Source organism: Podarcis raffonei, chromosome 7 (assembly GCF_027172205.1).
Source record: "Podarcis raffonei isolate rPodRaf1 chromosome 7, rPodRaf1.pri, whole genome shotgun sequence".
Taxonomy (NCBI): Eukaryota; Metazoa; Chordata; class Lepidosauria; order Squamata; family Lacertidae; genus Podarcis; species Podarcis raffonei.
Window position 1 is genome coordinate 87682882 of NC_070608.1, and position 21720 is coordinate 87704601.

Genomic DNA, 21720 nt, shown 5'->3' on the forward strand with positions numbered 1-21720 from the left:
TATATCATCCGGTCATGTGACCTCTGCAATAGTTGCACTGGAAACACTGACATACACGTATAAGATCACAGGGTTAGTCAGCAACTTTGTACACAACTGCCTAGCAGTGGTTCCTCTGAGCCCAGTGGGATTTTGAATCCAAGCAGATGTGCATAGGATTGCATGGTTAAATACAAGACTCAGTTGGAAGATATTTTCCATATAGCTAGTGGTGTTAGCTTGTTGCAACAAAATTAGCAGTCTTTCAGCACCTTAGAAACTGTGACATTTATTATTTAAGCTTTATTGGTAAAGGTAAAGGTACCCCTGCCCGTACGGGCCAGTCGTGTCCGACTCTAGGGTTGTGCGCTCATCTCACTCTAGAGGCCGGGAGCCAGCGCTGTCCGCAGACACTTCCGGGTCACGTGGCCAGCGTGACAAGCTGCATCTGGCGAGCCAGTGCAGCACACGGAAACGCCGTTTACCTTCCCGCTGGTAAGCGGTCCCTATTTATCTACTTGCACCCGGGGGTGCTTTCGAACTGCTAGGTTGGCAGGCGCTGGGACTGAGCGACGGGAGCGCACCCCACCGCGGGGATTCGAACCGCCGACCTTTCGATTGGGAAGTCCTAGGCGCTGAGTCTTTTACCCACAGCGCCACCCGCGTCCCCCAGCTTTATTGGACTGCGTTACAATTCATATGCTTGAAATGCTGAGTTACAGGTATACACACACGGGGTCTGAGGGAAACTAAATGGGAAAATTCAGCAACAGTGATAATTATGTGATTTATTATTAGTACTATTATTAATGTAACAGTTGTTGATAACACAGGCATCCTGACAGTAAGCAGGTCTCGGTTCCGATTTCTGAATGAAGTTCTACAAGACCAGAAATTAATGAACATGACTCAACAGGTCTCATTTTGAGTAAGCATTAGTGAGCATGCAACCCTCAGTCCCACAAGCAAACCTCTCAAATGAATTCTGCAGTTTCAGCGTTGCAGTCTTCCTTTTAGTATCGTTTCCCAAATAAGGGATATTTTAATATTAACCACTTTCCTCCTTTCCCCTTGTATGTTGCATATGGTTTGGGGGAGTTTTATAAAGCCTGCAGGCAGAGACAGTCTTGTTTTTATCGATATGGTAATTCCACTTTAGGGGCCTTTTTTGGCTGAAGAGAGGAGTACCAAATGCTCTAAGGAAATATTTTTTATTTTTATTGCCAGAGTATCCTGGAAGGCTGAAATGTCCCCTTCCCTGTTTAAACACACACACAAACAGAGCCATTTCTGATGTCAGACTTGGGAGCTAAATATATGCACATGGGTTCAGAGAAGGGGACATGTAAACAATGTGCTATTCGCGTCACTTCCTCTCTCCCATTCTTTCCTTTCCCGCCCCGCCCCTCTCCTCCTCGTGCCATTCCGAGCCCGTCTTGCATCAGCCTCCCGGACGCCAGCCGAAGACTGAAGGGCGGGCAGCTCTCGGGGCATCGACGCGAGCCACTGCGCATGCTCAGAAGCCGGCATCGCCTGCGCGCGGCTGAATGCCCCGCCCCCTAAAGAGCGGGCAGCCCTCGCAGCCTCGATACAGGCGACTGCGCATGCTCGGAGGCGCTGAGGTAGCGAGCGCGGAGGAACCGAGGCGCCGGCGGCCTCTTTTCCCTTTCAGCCGCTGAGCGAGGCGGGCGGCGGTGGCCATGGCTGAGGAGGAGTCGCTGAGGAAGCAGGCCGACTTGGTGCGGCGCCTGAAGCAGGACAAGGCCCCCCAGGAGGAGGTGAGGCGGGGCGGGGGTGGCCCTCATATTTCAGGCCGAAGGTGGGCGGGCGGGCGGGCGAGCGGCGCCCCCGGCAGAGGCTGCGGGAAAGAGCGGCCGCCGCCGCCGCCGCCGCCTCCTCCTTCCTTGCCTGTCCCTGTCATTTGGGACGCGGGCGAGGAGGCCTCCGAGGCGCTAACAGCCTGGAAGAAGCGACCCAGAGGTTTCCGCGCAAGTCGTTATCGGGGGCGAAAAAGATGGATCTCTACAGGATAAATATAAACACATACTGTATACGTAATTAGGAAACGGGGACCTTATTATTATTATTATTATTATTATTATTATTATTCTATGTTTTTCCCTGACAAGGTCTCAGACTGGACATGTCAAAATTAATAGACCTAATTTATCACAGAATTTTAGAGTGGGAAGGGATCGCCCAGGTGTCATCTAGTCCAACCCCCTGCATTGCAGGAATCTTGGCTAAAGCATCCTTGACAGATGCTTAAAGGCCTCCAAGGAAGGAGAGTTTTCCTCTATTTTCCTTTCTCCTTCCCCTCTCTCTCTCTCTCTCTCTCTCTCTCTCTCTCTAACAAGCGAGTTCTAACACACATCAATTAAAATAAGCAATTTGTAAATGGATCCAAACTGTTTTAAATCCATCTTGTGCTGAAAGATTTGTATTTCGTAAAATGAGCATAGGAGAGAGGCTTCACCCACAGCAGGATTTGCCATTATTAGTGAGTTTTAATGGATTGAGGATGGTATCAGGGTTAGAGTATTAACCATTACCAAGCTTACTTAAGTAAAGCTATTGTATAAATATGAATTAGATAAAAGCTGTGTAACTTGAATTGATTAAAAAAATGCTACCTTTCAGATTGCAGAGCAGGTGGCAAAGCTGCTGGACATGAAGGCAAAAATATGTCCCGAAGAAGACAGACCTAAGTTTGTCCTCAAGACACCAAAGGTAAACCTTTTAGCCCCACCAGTACTGTGATAAGCACCAGTGCATGGCAGAGCAAAATTCCTTCATGTACAGTACTCTTATTTTCTCAAGTGTGCACACTTTTTATGCAAATGAAAGCTTACGAGGGTTTAGGAAGACTGTCTTGTGATTTCCATTCTGATGGCTCAAGTCATGTCCTCCTGGAATCTAACATGTCTTTCTCTCAGTGAAACTATAGGGGATTTGTTTGTTGCTCCTACACCTGCAAATTCTAGGTGTGTATTCAGAAGTGAGCCCCACTCTCTTCTGTGGGTCTTGTTGTCTGGTAAGTGTACATAGCAGGGGTGCGGAACCTAAATCCTGTGAATTGAATGCAGTATTTCAGTCTTCTTGTATCTGGCCTTTTTTATACATCCCAATCTGCCCTCCTTCCTCAGGCTGCACCGCTCACTGTGGAGTCCTATATACTCAAACTGGGATCAGTTTTCTTTGAAGCCTCCAGCAATATAGGAGATATGAAAAGACTCAGACCCAATACTCCATAAATGTCCCTACAAGGTGTTGTAGCTTTAGTTGCCCTTTTCTCAGTCTTTTCCATCTTTACTGTTTGAGGTGAGGTAACCAGAACTGTACACAATATTCCAAGTGTGATATTACTGTAGATTCATATAACAGTGTTATGATATTGGCAGTTTTATTTCCAATCCCTTTCCAATCATTCCTAACATGAAATTTGCCCTTTTTGCAGGTGTTGCACATTGGGTTGATTTCCACATCAAGCTTTCCACTATGGATTGCATCCAAGCAGTGGCAGTAGAGCTCACTGGCACTTCCATTTCCTCCTCTCTGCCCCATGCCCTCCCAAAATCTTCTCCAGAGAGTCCACCAACCTCTCAGAGGTGATTTTGAGGACTGGGTGAGGGGGCTACAGAAGAGAGGAGGATTAAGTTCCATTCCACTAGTGCATGCTTCTTTCAAATAAAAATAAGTAATTTGCAGTCCAGTTTAGGAATAGACTAAAGTTACTGTATAGTTAATTAATTTGCCAATGACAGCTTTTAACCCTATGGTTTCATTAATTTGGAATAGTGACCTGATGACTGAAGTGCATCTCCTGCTGCTGCTTATATGTCAAGGGTGCTGTGATTTGCTACTAGCAATGCTATCCCATTCATGTTTCAATGTGCTTTGCTGTGCTGGTGCAAGATGCAGACCGGATCCAGGAATAACGAATAGGACACTGACTAAATTGGCCATTTCTCCCTCTCTCACCAAAATAACTTTCCTACCCAATTCCACACTTTCCCAGTGCAGCTAGGCTACTTTAGCTGCATATAACAAACACTTTGCACTGCTGCACCAAATTCTAAATGAGTTCAGAGGTTTAGCATAGTAATTAGCTGCATTGCACCAGTGCAAGGGGACTTATGTTGTAATCTTCCTGCTTGTGCAGTTCTTACCAAGCAGTAGGATCCTAACTTTCATGTAGTACTGAGTGGCCACTTTATCTTCAAAGACCATACATTGTTGGAATCAGTGCTGTGGCTTATGGGACGGGGGGGCTATCTGGGTTCTTGCCCTAGGTGAAGCCTCCAGAAGGGCACCATTGAGGCTCCCATCCTGTGTGGGTGGGTGTACGGAAATGCGGGTGGGAGATGCCAACTCGGTCTTTGACCTGGATGAAATAAAGTCTAGTTTTGCCCCTGGTTGAAATAGAAAACTGGGATGTGTTGGCCTTGAAGAAAATCTGCACCAGCCTTCTTCCAGGTATATATCTGTTTAAACAAAGATATGGAACTATGGCTCTCCTGGTGTTCTTGTACTACAACTCCCATCATTGTAGGCCATGCGGATTGGGGCAGATGGGAGTTGTGGATTCCAGCAACATTTGGAAGGCCACAGGTTGCCCATTCCTGTCCTAAAGGATCATGTTCACAATCTGGGTGTTTATTGATCCAGCACAATCATTAGACAAATTCCATCCACTTCAGCTGTTATACCTGCTGCAACCATACCTGAGTGGAGATAGCAACCTTCTCATTAGACTGTTAAAATGCATTGTTTGTGGTACTGCCCTTAATTATGGTTGGGGAACTGTTGCTGGTCCTAAACAGGACTGCAAGATAACTGGGACAGGACATTTTCATCATATTATGCTAGTGCTTTATAAGATGCACCGGCTCCCAGTCTGCTTCCAATTCTGTGCCCTGTTTTGATTTTATCATCTTGGGACTAGACTACCTGAAGGATTGCCTTTCATATATACCTCCCTGATCCTTCAGATCCTTTTCTGAAGCTGTATTCCATGTGTTCCTATCAAGGAAAGTGAACCAGATGGCTGCTTGGAAGAGGGCCTTGTTACATCGACACCTCAGCTTCCATTTTTTGTGGGTTTTTGGTGGCACGTGGAAGACTTATTTATTTACCTAGCCTTTTAAAAAACATCTTGCATTTTTGAAAAAGTTACATTTCACATTATAATCTGAGCTGCTAGTATGTTTTCATTTTTCCACTTTTCAAAGGATAAGTTTTTAAGGCTTTGTCTTTCTGTTTTGGAATTCCCCAACATCCTGTTTTTCCAATATGTTTTGGAACAGGAACCACCATTCTCATTTTGATAAACGCTGCACTTGAACAGCACAAAGACTTTGAGGAAAGGGTGTTACCAACTAATCTAGAAGACATTGAACTTGTTTCTTTGGATTTACTGTTGGCTTTTTTTTATTCTCCACTCAAATCTGGATGGGCTCCAGCTCCATGTCAGGAGGTTGAATGGAGTACACTGAGAGACAGGGTTTTTCCAGACCAAGTCATGCCATCCCCTCCAGAGGTAGTTATTGCACAGCTTTATCATGCCAGATCCCAGATTCTGCCCACTGACATCTCTCTGAGGGGGCAGTGACCACAGCAGTTCTATATATGACTGCCACACTGCATAAATTTATCTGCGTAAATCAGAGGCAGCCTGATCCCATCCAGCCATGTTCATCAGACATTCTAAGGCGGCCTAGTGCATTTCTGCAGAAACATCCTTTGGCAGGAGGTTGCTCCAGCAGGTTCTGTCACAGGGTTCTCTTCCCACCTTCTGGTGGCTACTGCTTTGTTACATTCATTTCTTGGGTGCTCCAGTCAAGAGGTTTCCTTTTCCTTATATACAGTATTGTTCTTAATTGAAATTAGTTACTTTTTAAAAGTTATGGCTGCCACCTGAGAGGAAGTTTCCCTCCTGTTCCAGCTGGCCACTACCATAGTTTTTATAAACTTTGGCCCCTGCCTACCAGAAGATAAATTAATCCTTTCCAATATGTTCTACTCTCCACTGACAAGAAAACACTTTACAGAAATTCCTACTCTCCATTTTCCATTTACTGTATCTCAAATACAGCTGTTATAAAATCTTGCAGCCACTAGAGGATGCTCTTGCGCAAATAACACACTGCTTCATAAATACAGTGGTGCCTCGCAAGACGAAAATAATCCGTTCCGCGAGTCTCTTCGTCTAGCGGTTTTTTCGTCTTGCGAAGCAACCCTATTAGCGGATTAGCGCTATTAGCGCTATTAGCGGTTTAGCGGCTATTAAAGGCTTAGCGGCTAAAAGGCTATTAAAGGCTTAGCGGCTTAGAAAAGGGGGGGGAGCGGAAAAAATCGCAAGACTCGCAAGACGTTTTTGTCTTGCGAAGCAAGCCCATAGGGAAAATCGTCTTGCGAAGCAACTCAAAAACGGAAAACCCTTTCGTCTAGCGGGTTTTTCGTCTTGCGAGGCATTCGTCTTGCGGGCCACCACTGTACTGTTTTTCCACACTGGGTTCTGAAAAAAAGACTGAAGTTCAGCATGATTGTGTGTAGGCGCACACTAGACCAGCTCAGAGACATCCTGGCCCTTCGTTCTAAGTGTTCAGAGCCATCATTTTGTTTCTGGTTGGTGGAACTCAAGGTTCTAGCTTTTAAAAAGTCGGTACATCAGACCTGAAGCTTGTCTATCCCTGCCTACTGTGCCACAAGCCTCTTCTTTGTTTTGGTTGTAACAGGCTAGTACAGTATGGCAATTGCTAGGTCAGAACTGGGTTGGTAAGATCTGGATGCTATCACAAGCAGCCACATTTAAACCCCAGCTCAATATAAAAATTCATGTAGAATGTAGTAAAGGTAAGAGCTAGTTTTGCTTGTTAATTTGTTTCCTAGCTTAGTTGGCTTGTTAGGCTTTGAAGCTTGAAAACTTTATGTTAAATTCCACTTACACTTGGAATTCCAAAGTTTGGCATAGTTCCTTTGCCTTTGATATCTGTTTAGTTATTTACCCTCACAAAACAGATTGCAACCTCAACTGTAACATGTAACAGTATAAGATTTTAAGATTCTAAATTATTAAAATAAAAACAATGACATTTTAAAACTGCAGGAAGTAAAACAATTGCTGAATTGCTAAAACCCCAATGCAGACTGGAGAAAAACAGTTAGCAGACTATTTTTATAGTTGTTTTAAAGCTTGGCTGGTTTTAATCTATGAATTACCTGCTTTAGTGTTGATTTATAGTTTGATTAAGCATCTCAACTTTTTCAAAATATATACAAGGTGGCTTACAAGCATGTCGAATTGCTTATTTGCATTCTTATCAGGAATAGACCTCCACATGTAGGTCTTCCACCCTAGAACAGTCAGACTTCTTCCTTCTGACTGATAACTGTTTAGATTTTGGCTGCCTTGTCAGGGGGACAAAAAGCAAGGCGGCTTATAAGGAAAATAAAAATATAATATTCATGAGGACCCTCCCTTTAGGGCCATTGGTGGTAGATGACCCTGTTTAGGGGTGGGGAGTCCTAGGGCAAAGTCATAACTTTAAAACCTTTTCTTAAACCACAAAATTCTTTTGCCTTTCTGCCCAGGTAAGATCCTACCAGAACCATGTTCTAGAAGAGTTGTCATGGAATTTCTTCCCATTACTGAGTGCTGAAAATGGTTCACCACTTTGCCTACCTTCTCTGTTCACTTTGCCTGAACATAGCATGCATTCCATGGAACAGAAGTCCATCAAGTTGTCTTCTGTTCTGGACTTTCAGGGTACCCGGGATTACAGTCCCAAGCAGATGGCAATCAGAGACAGAGTCTTCAGCGTCATCATCGATTGCTTCAAACGCCATGGAGCTGAGACAATAGATACTCCAGTATTTGAACTAAAGGTGAGAGGGGGCAGCAGGGGGAATAGGGCAACTGAGGAAAGGTACAATACTTGTAGAAGTGTCAAACGTTAGTCCAGAAGTCAGACATAGATTCCAAGTTCTGAAACGTAATAACACCAGAAGGGGGAATAAAGAAATGTTTTAAAGAGCCAGTGTCATACTGAATTTCCTTCCTGTGGAATTACTTCCTAACTTAGGCTGCAGTCCTACACCTGCTCAGGAATGTCACACTGAACCCAGTGAGACTTCTGACTAGGTATGTATAGGATTGCGGTGTCAGTTTTACATTTATTTAGTTTATTTAGTTTATTATTCTGTTGGTTTTTGTTAGGTACATTTTGTAAGGGGCACTTTCATAGGGAAGAAGAAAAGTTGGGTGGAAAGAATACAGATTTTATTAAGGTCCCTCCCCATGCACCTTACGGCTTTATAAGAGCAAATTTGCCTGAATATGCATTTGTTTTGCCCTATAAAAACCTATTGCTTACCATAACTCTTTACTTGCCTTTGATTTATTTTATTTTTTCTATCTCCTCCCCTGTCCCTTACTTTTTAGGAAACTTTGACAGGGAAGTATGGAGAAGATTCCAAGCTGATCTATGATCTGAAAGATCAGGGGGGAGAGCTCCTATCTCTTCGCTATGATTTAACTGTATCCTTAAATCCCATGCTCCTAGCTTGGGCAGAAAACTACTCTTCAGCAGATGAGGAACATTGCACTTATTCCAATTAAAAAATGCAGGTTTTTTATTACTCAAGCTAAGTAGATTCAGAAACTTTTGGAACATCATTTTGATGGCACAATTCTTTTTAAAAACAAACAATTTTTTTTTGTCACTTTGTCACAAGCATGGAAACAGGCAATGACGTGTAAAAATTGAGGTAATACGTGTACGTTGGGTCATGCAGACTAGCAGGTTTTGTACAATCCTGTTTTTTTGAAAGAGGAGGTCACAGTTGATGCTGAATCACAGGAACAATTGTTGCTCTCAATTTTTAGGAGTATTTGCATTTTTTTAAAAAAATGGTGTGCCTCATTTAAAGAAGTATAAGCTTTTCAAAAAGTGAATATGCACCATTGCTTCTATTCATTTACGCATCTTGTTCTTTTTGCCTCCTAATGTCAGCTAGCAGATGCCAAGTCATTTCTTCAACTCATTTCAAACCACTAGATCAAATGCATCCAGTAGTACAGTGGTGCCTCGCAAGACAAAATTAATCCGTTCCGCGAGTCTCTTCGTCTTGCGGTTTTCTCGTCTTGCGAAGCACGGCTATTAGTGGCTTAGCGGCTTAGTGGCTATTAGCAGCTTAGCAGCTATTAACGGCTTAGCAGCTTAGCGGCTATTAACGGCTTAGCGGCTTTAATAAAAAGGAAACAAACTTGCAAGAACTCGCAAGACGTTTCGTCTTGCGAAGCAAGCCCACAGGGAAATTTGTCTTGTGGAACGACTCAAAAAACAGAAAACCCTTTCGTCTAGCGAGTTTTTCGTCTTGCGAGGCATTCGTCTTGCGGGGCACCACTGTATAGGTTGAATTATATACATTAGGATTTTAGATGTTTTCCTTAGCCTTCTCTTCTCAGGTTCCATTTGCTCGTTTTCTGGCTATGAACAAAATTACCAATATTAAACGTTACCATATTGCTAAGGTCTACAGGCGGGACAACCCAGCCATGACAAAAGGCCGATACAGAGAGTTCTACCAGTGTGTGAGTATCTGTAGGATGGCCTTAAAGCGTATGTGGCTCTAATTGGTTTCCTGCTTGTTCCTCCCTTCTCATTCTGCATATAACATTTTTGCTCTACTTCCTTCTCCCAGTCAGACCCAGCTGGTGCCTTTCCCATTTCCTCCTGTATTTGGCTGTCACGTCTTTCTCCTGCCTGAATTGCTTCCAGAGCTTAAAATAGAGTAATGTAACAGAGTGTTTTGTAGTTATCCTCAACCCCCCTGCCCTTTTTCTACAGGAACACTTCCCTTGATTCAGTGAAAGCCTGATGAAAATACCTTAAAGGTAGTGGGACACACAAGCAATTGTTTTCATTTTGACTGACAACTATAGAAGGACCTGGAACAGCTGCCAAAAAGATACAGTCGATATAGTGGCTAGGCTGTCGACTGACAATCAGCTGCTTCAGGAATGGAGGGAAGGGCTGCCTTACAGAAATAAGGGAAAGAACACTGCCTGGAGGGAGAAGGTGGAAAACTCCCTGTAGCGCAGTCTGTGGTTTCCTTTCCAGATTTCCTTTATTCTAGAGTATATTGGAGTTCTACGGATTCCAGTTCTTTTGTTTTTTAGTGTATTCAGCCATGAAATCTCACAGCAGGAAACCTGGAGAACACTTTTAAGTGGACTCAGTGGGAGGAAGTTAGGGATGCAGCAAGCAGAACCAAACAAGCAAGCCCCTCACCCCGTGTTGTAGTACTCTGTTCAGGCACAATGTCTGAACTGGGCTTTTATCTCCTTTCTGTTGATATGCTGCTTTGTATGTTCATAAATGGTGCTGTATAAATGATACACTGCTGTGCCTACATGCTTGTTTACCGGCTGCCACCAAAGTGCAGTTAACTGACATCTTGTCTTAATTTGTCTGCATACATTCACTATGCTTTTTCAACCTTGATTTGCCTGAACATTTTTTAATCATCTTTGGCACCTTTTTATATTTGTGGGTACCTTGATATGAATAAAGATACTTGAATGTGTGCCTTGTTCCAAATCCCATATGACTGACAATCCATGCTGCTATTATTTTTTACATTTCTTACCTGCCCTTCACCATAGAGTTCCAAGGCAGGTTACAAGAATATAAATATACAATGTTAAAATTGGTTTAAACGACTTAACTGCCTTGCTGTGCTGTCAAGACTTGGGGAAGATGTGAACTATGTATCAAGCAACCTACATGTCTGTCACTCAGGTGCATGCTTTATGCTTTAAGGATTTTCACATCTGCAATTTGTGCCCCAGGATTTTGACATTGCTGGCCAGTATGACCCCATGATTCCTGATGCAGAGTGCCTGAAGATTATTCATGAGATCCTGAGTGCCCTACAAATAGGAGCATTTGTTATCAAGGTGAGAACAAGTCTAGAAATCTAGAGCAGTTTTATCCAGAATGTACACAAAATATTATTCTATTTATTTAATCTTGTCCTTTGCTGTGAACATAAAATGAGGAACACAGTTGGTTTTGTCTTAATTTTTCAGTATATATTCATTGTGCTTCCTCAAATTTAATTAGAAATAATTTATTTCCCCAGCTTTTGTTGCTTTTTCCTTATTTGTATTTGCAGGTCCCTTACCAGAATTGTCCTAGCAAACTTAAATCACTTACATTGTATATATACCTTGATAGACTATACATAGACTGTTGATAGGCCATAGATTGTTTAATTAGCCAAAGGCATGGGAGAAGAGGAATGTTTTTGCCTGGTGCCTAAAGAAACGTAATGAGTCTTCCTGGGGAGAGCATCCCACAAGCAGGGAGCCACTGCAGAAAAGGCCCATTTCAGAGTTAGATTGTTACTAATTATCTCAATGCTGGTATCTTCTCCATACTGTAGAAAGAAAGAGGAGGGCTGTGTTCAGTTCTGCCGTGAGTGAGATAATGTTTCCACAAGATACATGTGCACATGTATCTCCTATTGATTTCAGTTTCAGTACTTCAATACCAACTCCTATTGGTTTCAGTTACAGTACTTCAGGGACCTTTTTCACCACAAAAATTTACTTAGCTTTCTTGAGGGAGGAAAGTGAGCCAGAGGCAGCTGCCCATCCAATGGCCTCATCTTTCCCCTGCCCCTCAGAGGTAATAACATGCGGAAGCATGAACCATGAATTGCTACTTGGGGAAAAAAATCAATTTCCCTGCAGGTCAATGACCGTCGTATCCTTGATGGGATGTTTGCAGTATGTGGAGTTCCAGAGAGCAAATTCCGGTCCATCTGCTCTGCTGTGGACAAGCTAGACAAGGTAAGGACATCAGGATAATAAATACTGTTTTTACCGTGGCTCAAGTGTTTGGTAAACATGGAAAGGCATTGACATCCCACTGCATTTCCCATGGTGTGACCATAGAGAAAATATCAAAGTGTATAATAAAAAGAAAGAAAGAAAGAAAAAGTTGGGCACCTAAGGCTACCAGAAGACGTTGCGATAGTTTTTGGTCCTCCCTCAGAACTACAGTGTGTTGGGGGCTGCTGGCTGGGTCTAGGAAGGCAACGCTTATGATAATCAGAGAAAAGAGGGTCTTCAAGGCTTCCTAAGAACTTTCCTCGTGGGTACAGCATTGAATATTCACCCTCACCCCTTTTCTGAAACCCTGCTCCTTGAGAATGAAACGCATACTGGATTGCTATTTATGAGTGGCAGAGAAACTGTCAAGTCTAGAAGAAGTTGACACATATGCAGGAGGTGCAGCTTTTGTTCTTTTGAAAAACTTTTTTTGGGGGGGAGAATTTATTGCCTTTTATAAGCAAGGATCATAGGAATATTACTAATATCTACTAATAAATAGACCAAGCCTTTTCATGCCATTCGTATATTACAAAAATAGCATAATACATTTGCAGTGATATCTACAACATATGGGTCATTAGTGATCAGCGTATAAGTTCTTGTTTTGTGAATTCGTTTAAACAAAAAGAGGAAACTGGACAGAACAGTTTACAGATAACATTCAATATGACATAACTAAATGCATAATCATGAGCCATAGTGGTAGTGGGGTACTTTTTATTTGCTTCTGTTTTTTTGGCACGATCCTGCAACTGGGATCAGTGGACAGTTTCCCCTTAGGCTGACCTTGAGGGTTTTTCTTTTTTAACCCTCGGAAAGAAGGTGCTTATCAGTGCTCATATCTTGCAGACTAATTTTCGCTATAGCTACTGTTTATATCTTGGTATAATAAAGTTTTCAGATCAACACTCATTCTATAATTACTCTTTTAATTGCTCCATTAACATTAATCTAGTATTTCATGACAACTTGAGACGTCCGCAGTTTAAAGTTACTCTTTATGTCTTCTTAAGATCCCACATGCTGGGAGTAATGAGTAATGATTACCTTGACTTCTTAGCTTAACTGCTCAGTTTGCGGATCTCTTTTTGTCCTATTGAAATGCTTGGATTGCCACATCACACTATTTACCTCTTCAAAGGGCTGCCATTCAAATATGGCAGACCCAAGTTAGCACACAGAGTTCCACATGCAATAGTACACACTTAATAAGGCCAAGGCAGAATGCTAACATTATTTCATTTTTGAATTGTTTTCTGTGGAAAGGTTAGGTTCCAGTACATGTATCACAAATCCCAAGTGTCTAGTTAATTTGCACCACAACAATATTTTGCTTTCCCTGCTCCTTTTTTTCAAATTAATGCAAAATTAAGTGTGGGTAGGATCAGGGAAGCCGTGCTCTCAATAGTTTTGTGTGATGAAGGATCTGTGCAACCTAAGGAAGGGCAGGGACTGGGCAGGGGAGGGGAGGAGAGTGCATGTTTCGAGGCAGAGCTTGTATATATACTCCTGGCCCTATACTCACTATGGCAAATGCCTGAACATGTCTTATGTGTATCTCCCATCAAATGAGGCACCTTTTTCTGCAGTAATGCTGTTGCTTTTTTATTGCACACCACCCCTCAGGGACTGTGTAGAATGCTCTGGAGATGATTTTCTCATTTGTAGTCAACGGGGGTTTGAAATATGGAGAGAAGTCCCATGGAATCAGAATAGAAATGAGACAAGGAAAATGCTTCTGAACTATCCCAGGCTCTTATAAGTGGTTAAAAAAAACACTGGATAAATGACTTGTTAAAACATTAAGAGACCATATAACTCTCATTCTGTACACAGATTGCTTGGGATGATGTGAGAAGTGAGATGGTTGGAGAGAAGGGTCTCTCGCCAGAGATTGCAGATCATATTGGTGAATATGTTCAGCTTAGGGGTGAGTATGAAAAAGGAAAGCTTTGTCATTCTTATTCTGAGGCATGTGGGCTTGGGATCTCATGCTCATGCAATCCATCTAGCTGCTGTTCAAGATAGTGTTTAATCTCTGTGACACAGAAAGGGATGTTGTGTTAGCACCAATGCATACACAACTGAGCGGGGGAGGGACAGAGAACAGGAAACGATGTTGTTTGTTCTCTTGTATTTCTGTGGACACATTGCAGGGAGAAGGGAAGTATATCTCCATACTGATCAAAAGAGAAGCACAATCCAAAGTCTGGAAGCAAAAGCACACGGGTCATTGTATTTTCCTGTAAGGTCGTCATGTCTGACTCTGCACATAGTCTGAAATACCAAAGGGGTCGTCAGCCTCCTCACCCCCTCTGGAGATTCCTGGCAACTGCGGCTAAAGCACTTAGCTGATGGGCAAAGGAGTCTGTGGGTTTAACTTTCCAGTGTCTAAAATTCTATTTAACCTAAGTATAGCCATATTAAAACAGACACAACTGCATCAGATGAGAGAAGTGAGAAAGAACTGTTGAGCTGGGTTGGCAGGAGATGGTTTTCTGTCGGTCCTGATGCATATTTTGCAGAGGATAATACGTACCACATGTATCACTTCTGCAGGTGGGCTGAGTCTGATCGAGCAGTTGCTCCAAGATCCAAAGCTGTCACAGAACAAGCTGGCTAGGGAAGGCCTTGAAGAAATGAAGCTGCTGTTTGAGTACTTGACTATTTTCGGCATTTTGGAGCAAGTGAGTGAGGGCAGTGCAATTCTAATCCTGGTCTATCTAATCACCTGTGTGTTTCTGACCGCTAAGGAGGTTCTGATCCTATTTTGCAGGTTTCCTTTGACCTGAGCCTGGCTCGTGGCTTGGATTACTACACTGGAGTAATCTGTGAGGCTGTTCTCCAGCAAAGTGAGCAAACAGATGAGTCTGTTAGTGTGGGCAGCATAGCTGGAGGTGGCCGCTATGATGGACTAGTAGGGATGTTTGACCCCAAGGGGCGGAAAGTGCCTTGTGTTGGATTCAGCGTTGGCATTGAACGGATCTTCTCCATCATGGAACAAAAAGTGGCGGTAAGGACTGCTTGCTTTTCCCTTTCTCAAGGTTTGGTTAGCTGACAACAAACAGCTACAAGCTCTGTCAGTTTTGGAGTCTGTGGCCATGTGACTCTCAAGAGCTTTTAAGTACACTGTATATTTTGAGAGACTTTTTACATCAACTAAAGTTGTCATGTGAGTACCTGCTCATCCAAAATGTTGAGGAATATATCCATTATTGGAGGAACTGGAGCTTAGCTGAACAACATAGTTGTAGACATACCAAGCTGACCCCATAGTTTCTTTACACAAGTATTTAAGGGAGTGGGGGCTAAATGAGATTTGTATCAGTGTCTCAATGGAATGGGGATAGAGTTATGTGTATGCTTAAACTCTCTAGAAAAGACAGAGTGTGGAAGAGGTTACTCTGTATGCCAGGGTACAGAGTCCCAAACTAGAAATCTTTGGAGTGATAAACTTCTCCACAGAATCACTTTGCATAGAAATTCAAAGTGAAAAATGTAATTCAGTTCAGAGGATACATTACGCTTGCACGCCAGCTTTTTGAAGTTCTTTGAGGGTATGTACAAATAGAACATTTCCTCTTATGTTCTCTTCATCTGCACAATCCATTATTTTATAAACTTCATATCACATTTCTCCTTGATCTTTTTTTTTTCAAAAGAAAAATGAATGTATTATTATTTTAACAGCCAGAGAGCTTATTATCCAGTCTTGACCCTAACTGTTTAAGCTGTTCCTGCTGTGAAAAGGGTGGAAAGGCGTACTTTCCTTATGATAGCTAGCAGGTCCATCAGTAGTAGGAAGGCTCTGTTGTGGTACGATTTGTTGTGTTTGTGGTGGTGGGGAATTTCTACTTGAATCTCACTGTTTTTTACACTGGGATATGTGCTGCATCTACAGCTTCTTCTTCTTTGGCGATCACTCATAGCTGGGTAAGATTGTCTTCCATAAACACAGTTTTAACAATGAGTCCGTAAGTGACTGTGGAGGCCAGTTCTGGATCCACACATTTCCAGGTGGGAGTTGATCACAGTGTGGATTTGCCAAGCGTGCCTTCCTCTTAGCACGTTTCTCCCTTGCGTCCTGAGTTCGAGTGTCTTCAAAGCCCATGATACCTTTGGTAAAGGCGTGCTAGCAGGCCAGTGTTTCCCAGTTGTCAGTGTTTATACTACATTTTTTTAGATTTGCTTTGAGACTGTCTTTAAACCTCTTTTGTTGACCACCAGCATTACGCTTTCCATTTTTAAGTTTAATAGAGTAGTTGGACGTCAAACTCCCAGGAGACTGCGATCTACTCCGGGGGGGGGGGGGACTGGCAGTGATCTACCCATTTTTTTTAGGGGGGCTTCCCAAGGTTGTTGAGCTTTTTTAAAACAGTAAGTGACCAGGATTAAAATAAATTGTTCACCAACAACACAGCCGCTAACAGATGAACGCAGCTCTACAGGAGACAACAAAGGAACGATGCAGGGAAAGACCGAGGGGGGAGATGGCGGAGATAAGGATCTGGGGATCATCCAGGGATTGACCTGTCGATCGTGGTTGATGGGTTGGACACCCCTGATCTACAGGTTTGCTATAAACACATCTGTCTCTAATGCGCAACAGCACCTATTTGCCTGCTGTAGTACCAAGGGTAGCATAGTTCTTCAGTACTGTTGGGATGGTTCAGTAGTCTATTGCATGGTGCAATAAGCTCATGTAACTAGAATGAACGCTTGGGTTGCAAACGTGATCCGTGCGGGATGCACGTTTGCAACCCACAGCATCCGCACCCCGCAGCGGTGCGTCTGCGCACGCACGGGTTGCAATTCGGCGCTTCTGTGCATGCACAACCACCGAAACCCAGAAGTAACCAGTTCCGGTACTTCCTGGTTTCGGCGGTCCACAACCTGAAAAAACGCAACCTGAAGCACCTGTAACACGAGGTATGACTGTACTTGAAATCGTCTGGCATACATGAATTTTGGGATTCTCTTGTTAGAGTGCTTCTATGTATCTTTTTCAAACTTCTGTCTCCACCTTCAGGCTTCTGAGGAAAAGATCCGGACAACCGGGACCCAGGTGCTCGTGGCGTCTGCTCAGAAGAAACTCCTTGAAGAGAGGCTAAAGCTTGTTTCTGAGCTGTGGGATTCTGGGATCAAGGTGCAAATGCAGTATATAAGGGGTTGGGCCCAAAATAGGGGTCATAGAATTGGGGGTGGGGAGAAGGGGAGTTCTTTCTATTGCTCTGTCTTTGTCATGTGGCAGGAATGAATAATAGGAATAGGGGTGTGTTTGACAGGTGGGGGGACCAGACCTTACTACACACATCTACATGGGAATAGTCAGGATTTTTGTTAAGGGGGGGCAGGACTTTTGTTAGGGGGGCAGAACCAACGTGATTGGTCAGTTAGTTAAATATTTCTATTGTTTTACTTGAACTGGGGGGGCAGTTGCCCCCCCCGGCTACACCCATGCACAATTCACCCTCCATTCAAGCAGCAAAAAATAATATTGCAGTTCAAGGCACTTCCAAAGGATGAGGCACCTTGAGAAAGGCATTTGAGGATGGGTGTGGCCTGGGGGAGGTGCTTAGCTGTGGCAATGTAGCTACATGATTTGCCCTGTAGTTAATTAAATAGCCTAATACTTCATCCTAAAATAGTTAGATAAATTTATATTACATACCCTTCGTTTTTAAAAAAACGTAAAATCCTGCTAGATCTACAGCCTTAAGTGAAACATGCAGTGGCGATGACTTGGACTTTGTATAATTAAGTTTGCATTATGAGGATCATTATGTTCTGCAATAAGGGAATATAGGTGTTGATTTCAATATATTCCTGGCATTTAGAGGCATCTGCCAGTGGGTAGTGTATAGCACAACAGGCTTCAATCTTTCTGTCATCAGGAAATATTATTTGCATCATTACTCCTACCAAGAACCCCCTAAAACTGCCATGGAAAGCCAATGTGTTGAAGTTTCTGGGTATGTTTGATTGGTTCACACGGGTCATTGGTCAAGTCTACTGAATTTCATGTGGGCTAACAGTTTGCCCTAGGAAACACACTAGGCATACATTTCCAGATTGCTGGGGAGGGATGGGAATGATGAATAGCCTCTTTTTAGATAAGCCTATATACAATCATGGGTCGCAGGTGGCGCTGTGGGTAAAAGCCTCAGCGCCTAGGGCTTGCCGATCGAAAGGTCGGCGGTTCAAATCCCCGTGGCGTGGTGCGCTCCCGCTGCTCGGTCCCAGCGCCTGCCAACCTAGCAGTTCGAAAGCACCCCCGGGTGCAAGTAGATAAATAGGGACCGCTTACCAGCGGGAAGGTAAACAGCGTTCCGTGTGCTGCGCTGGCTCGCCAGATGCAGCTTGTCACGCTGGCCACGTGACCCGGAAGTGTCTGCGGACAGCGCTGGCCTCTGGCCTCTTGAGTGAGATGGGCGCACAACCCCAGAGTCTGTCAAGACTGGCCCGTACGGGCAGGGGTACCTTTACTTTACTTTTTATGTACAATCAGTGTTCTTTTCATTGAGAAAACCTGGATAAGCTTTCTAAATGGTCCCCCAACACCACGGTTTGAAACCTACTTGCAAAGAACAGTGGAGGTTACTCTGTCTTGGCCTACTAACTTTTTTCTCTGCTTTTTAGGCAGAGGTGCTTTATAAGAAGAACCCCAAACTATTGAACCAGTTGCAGTACTGTGAGGAGGCGGGAATCCCTCTTGTTGCCATCCTGGGAGAGCAGGAGCTAAATGACGGAGTGGTCAAACTGCGAGATGTAGCTACTAGAGAAGAGGTACTCATGGCTCTTCATCTTAGGTTTTTGCAAAGAGAAAGATACTGATGGTAGAACTATAACTAATGTCCAGCTAAAAGCAGGAGTAATTTCATAAAAATTGAATTCCTTTGTCTTATTAGCCAGAAGGGCTCTGCACACAACATAAAGCTATATCTGCGCAAACGTAAATGTATTTATTACATTTATATTATACGTTTCTACAAGTAGCTCAAAGCAGTATACATCATTCTCCCCACTTTATTTTATCTTCTCAACAATCCTGTGAGATAAGTTCAACTGAGAGACAGTGCCTGGCCAGTTATCACCCACTGAGCTATATGGCTGGAGCAGAGATTTCAATCTAGTCCAGCATTAGAACAACTGTGTCACACTGGTTCTCAAGTGTTATCAGGTCTGCCCTGGGGTCAAATTTAGTGTTCTTGTTGTTTGCTGCTACTCAGGCTCACTGATGCTATTCATTTAAGTCTTTCAAAGGCAGGAGATAAGAAGTCGTAAGATTAGAGAAGTCTCGAATAAGGTGTGAATTATCTAATCCAAAGATAAAGGTGCTCTTACTGGCTCCTTTGTATTGAATGAGGTACATCACACTTTATTATAATTTAAGCAATTACAACTTGTTTTTCAGGCCAGTTCCACATATATTTTGGAGACAGCAATACATTCCTTGCTAACCCAATAATTCAAATGTTTGTTTTTCTTTCCTGATCTTGTTTAGCCAGCCACAGCAGCTATGTTGGGTAACAGAAAGCCCAAGGGAACTGCTTAACAGTTCGAGAATACAAACTATATGGGAACCTAGATATTATACACTTAAACTATATATTAAACATATGCATTCTTGCTTAATCTCACAACTAACTTCATCCAAGTGCACAAATACGTCTGTCTGACCACTTTTCCATCCTGCCTTCCTTACACCTGTACTGGTGGTGTTGCCAGTGACTGTTTCATAGGGCAGGACAAGGTGAATCATGCTCTTGAAATACTGCAGTACTGAAAGTGCAGTGTATGTCCCATTTGAGGAGTAATAGTTCTTAGCTACAGAGCAAGGAAATACGACTAATTTGGCTTATCTTGTGAACTTGCCATTTAAATTGTTTAAGCATGGCAAAACCTCCTGTTTCCAAAAAAGGACAGGGTGAGGAGGTCTGATCTCTTCATTGCTGTTAATTGATCTCTGAGACGTGGAGGAGAGGGAAAAAGAAAAGGCAACAAAACTTTCTTCAACTTTGTTTGGAGGGCAGATTTCCGCCTCCCCCACCCCGGTTCCTCTGTCTAGGATTTCTCTCACACAGTTGCAAAACCACAGGAGATCTTATCTTGCTAGGCTCTGCCTAAAAAAACCCTGTCCCCCCTCCCCCCACACACATTCTGTGACATCCAAGAAAAAGCAATGTAAAAGCAGTCATTCAGGGCACATGTAGACTTCAATAGTGTCAAAAAATATGGCAAATGAGTGATCCAGCTGAGGACTTGATAAACCTTCTGCAACTTTAAAGTGATAGAAAAATTGCAAAGTCAATTTAACAGAGGAAAAGGTAGCTAGAGGGGTGGTTTATTATAACACAGAATACACTGGCCTGATTCACGTGTCTAAGTCAAACTCTTGGCTTGTTCTTGGCTATAGTTGGTGATTAGGGAGCAGAGAGAGAGCTTAACCATGATGACAGGCTAAGCCAAAGCTTCGCTTAGCAAAGGGTTGAGGTGCAGCAAAGCGGCTCTGCAAGCTCTCTTCTGGGAGCCCACACAGTTGCATGGCCCCAGTAAGGCATAGCTGGGCTTACTGTATTGTACAAACTAAGCCATTGTGTTGGGGGATATTTCAGTAGGCTCTTGAGGGGCGAATGCGCTGGGGTAGGGAGTGAGAGACCAGTGTTTTGTAGCTTACTCATGTTTCTGCTTTGCAGGTGAATGTTCGCAGAGAAGGAATTATTGAGGAAATCAAGAGACGAACGTGTCTTCCCTAGAGGTTTTCACTGGATTCCCTTGGGAAGATTTGCTGAGACCCTTTTCAAAACATAATGCCTGTTTTGCTCATAATACATCCTTGGACGTGGGGGGGGGCGGTCCTCAAAGCTGTATTTATTTTACCATGAAGCTTCTTTTCGCTGGATTTGAGGAGTGACAGGACATTATTTTATTTTATTTTTAAAGTTGCTCCTATAAAATAATTCAAAAAAACCTTTGTTTTCTAGGGAATGCCATCTGCTCTGTGAGCATCTTGGTGTTTAAACAGGGAGAGTGCATGACCCTTTCAGCATTCTGGTCTATGCACGCTCCCTGTTCTGACTTCATCTGTCAGCATTATATTAATAAAGCTTATTACAACCCCATGCTTTCTGCTGTGTTCATGTTTTCCCTTTCAGCTACACAAACATGATGCGCAGCCACCATTGCATTTCTCAAATTAAGCACATTTCACAGCAGGGGTGCTATTTTACCAATCCTCTGCATGTCAAATAATTGGTTTTAGCTTTGGCCAGGTGTTGCCTCAGGAGCAGACCTGGTAGCCCTTTATTACTCACAGGAACTGTTTACTTCTCCCTAAACAAAATAACAACAGAATAGCCAAAGCTTTCAAAAGAGTGAACATGGGCCCTGTGCCCAGCCAACTTGTATGAAAATTGCTTGCCTTTAAGGTGGGCCCCAGACTGGTGCAGTTAAAAGTATGCAACAGCAACCCTTACAATCTTTACCATGATATATTTAAAGGGGGGTGCTGGTGTGGACTGGGCAGAATAGTGCAGTTGGTGAAGCCTTTGCGAGTGATTCACAGGTATTTCAATTAACAATAATGGTGCACTACTCAGGTGTGGACAATCTCTAGCCTGCAAATATTCCAGGAGTTTTCACAGCTTATCAGGCTTATCTCTGCCTCCTGTTCTCCTTAAGTATTGGGTGAAGGTGTCTTTCACACATAGTGGATTGCATGCGGAATGAGTCCCTCCTTCAAAGGAGTTCTCTCTCTGGTCAGCACAATGGTGGTAGGCTGTGCCAGGGAAGTGTGAGACATTGGTGAAATTTTTCTCCCTAGAAAATAGTCACCT

General features: G+C 43.3%; 1 protein-coding gene across 1 annotated transcript; it reads left to right on the forward strand.

Moving 5' to 3' along the window:
- Positions 1 to 1573: 1573 nt before the first annotated feature.
- HARS1 (histidyl-tRNA synthetase 1) lies at positions 1574 to 21006 on the forward strand. The gene is made up of 13 exons (XM_053397438.1): positions 1574 to 1757; positions 2620 to 2709; positions 7747 to 7866; positions 8423 to 8518; positions 9449 to 9574; positions 10835 to 10942; positions 11741 to 11839; positions 13721 to 13814; positions 14444 to 14571; positions 14661 to 14897; positions 16914 to 17030; positions 18524 to 18670; positions 20581 to 21006. The coding sequence occupies exons 1-13, from the start codon at positions 1680 to 1682 to the stop codon at positions 20638 to 20640; spliced, it is 1500 nt and encodes a 499-aa protein (XP_053253413.1). The 5' UTR covers positions 1574 to 1679; the 3' UTR covers positions 20641 to 21006.
- The last annotated feature ends 714 nt before the right edge of the window (positions 21007 to 21720 follow it).

Bases quoted from the DNA above. Each gene is read 5' to 3' on its own strand.
- HARS1 (XM_053397438.1), top strand. From the start codon at position 1,680: ATGGCTGAGGAGGAGTCGCTGAGGAAGCAGGCCGACTTGGTGCGGCGC. The intron at 9,575-10,834 runs GTGAGTATCTGT...TTTGTGCCCCAG, and splicing joins ACAGAGAGTTCTACCAGTGT to GATTTTGACATTGCTGGCCA. The intron at 10,943-11,740 runs GTGAGAACAAGT...ATTTCCCTGCAG, and splicing joins TAGGAGCATTTGTTATCAAG to GTCAATGACCGTCGTATCCT.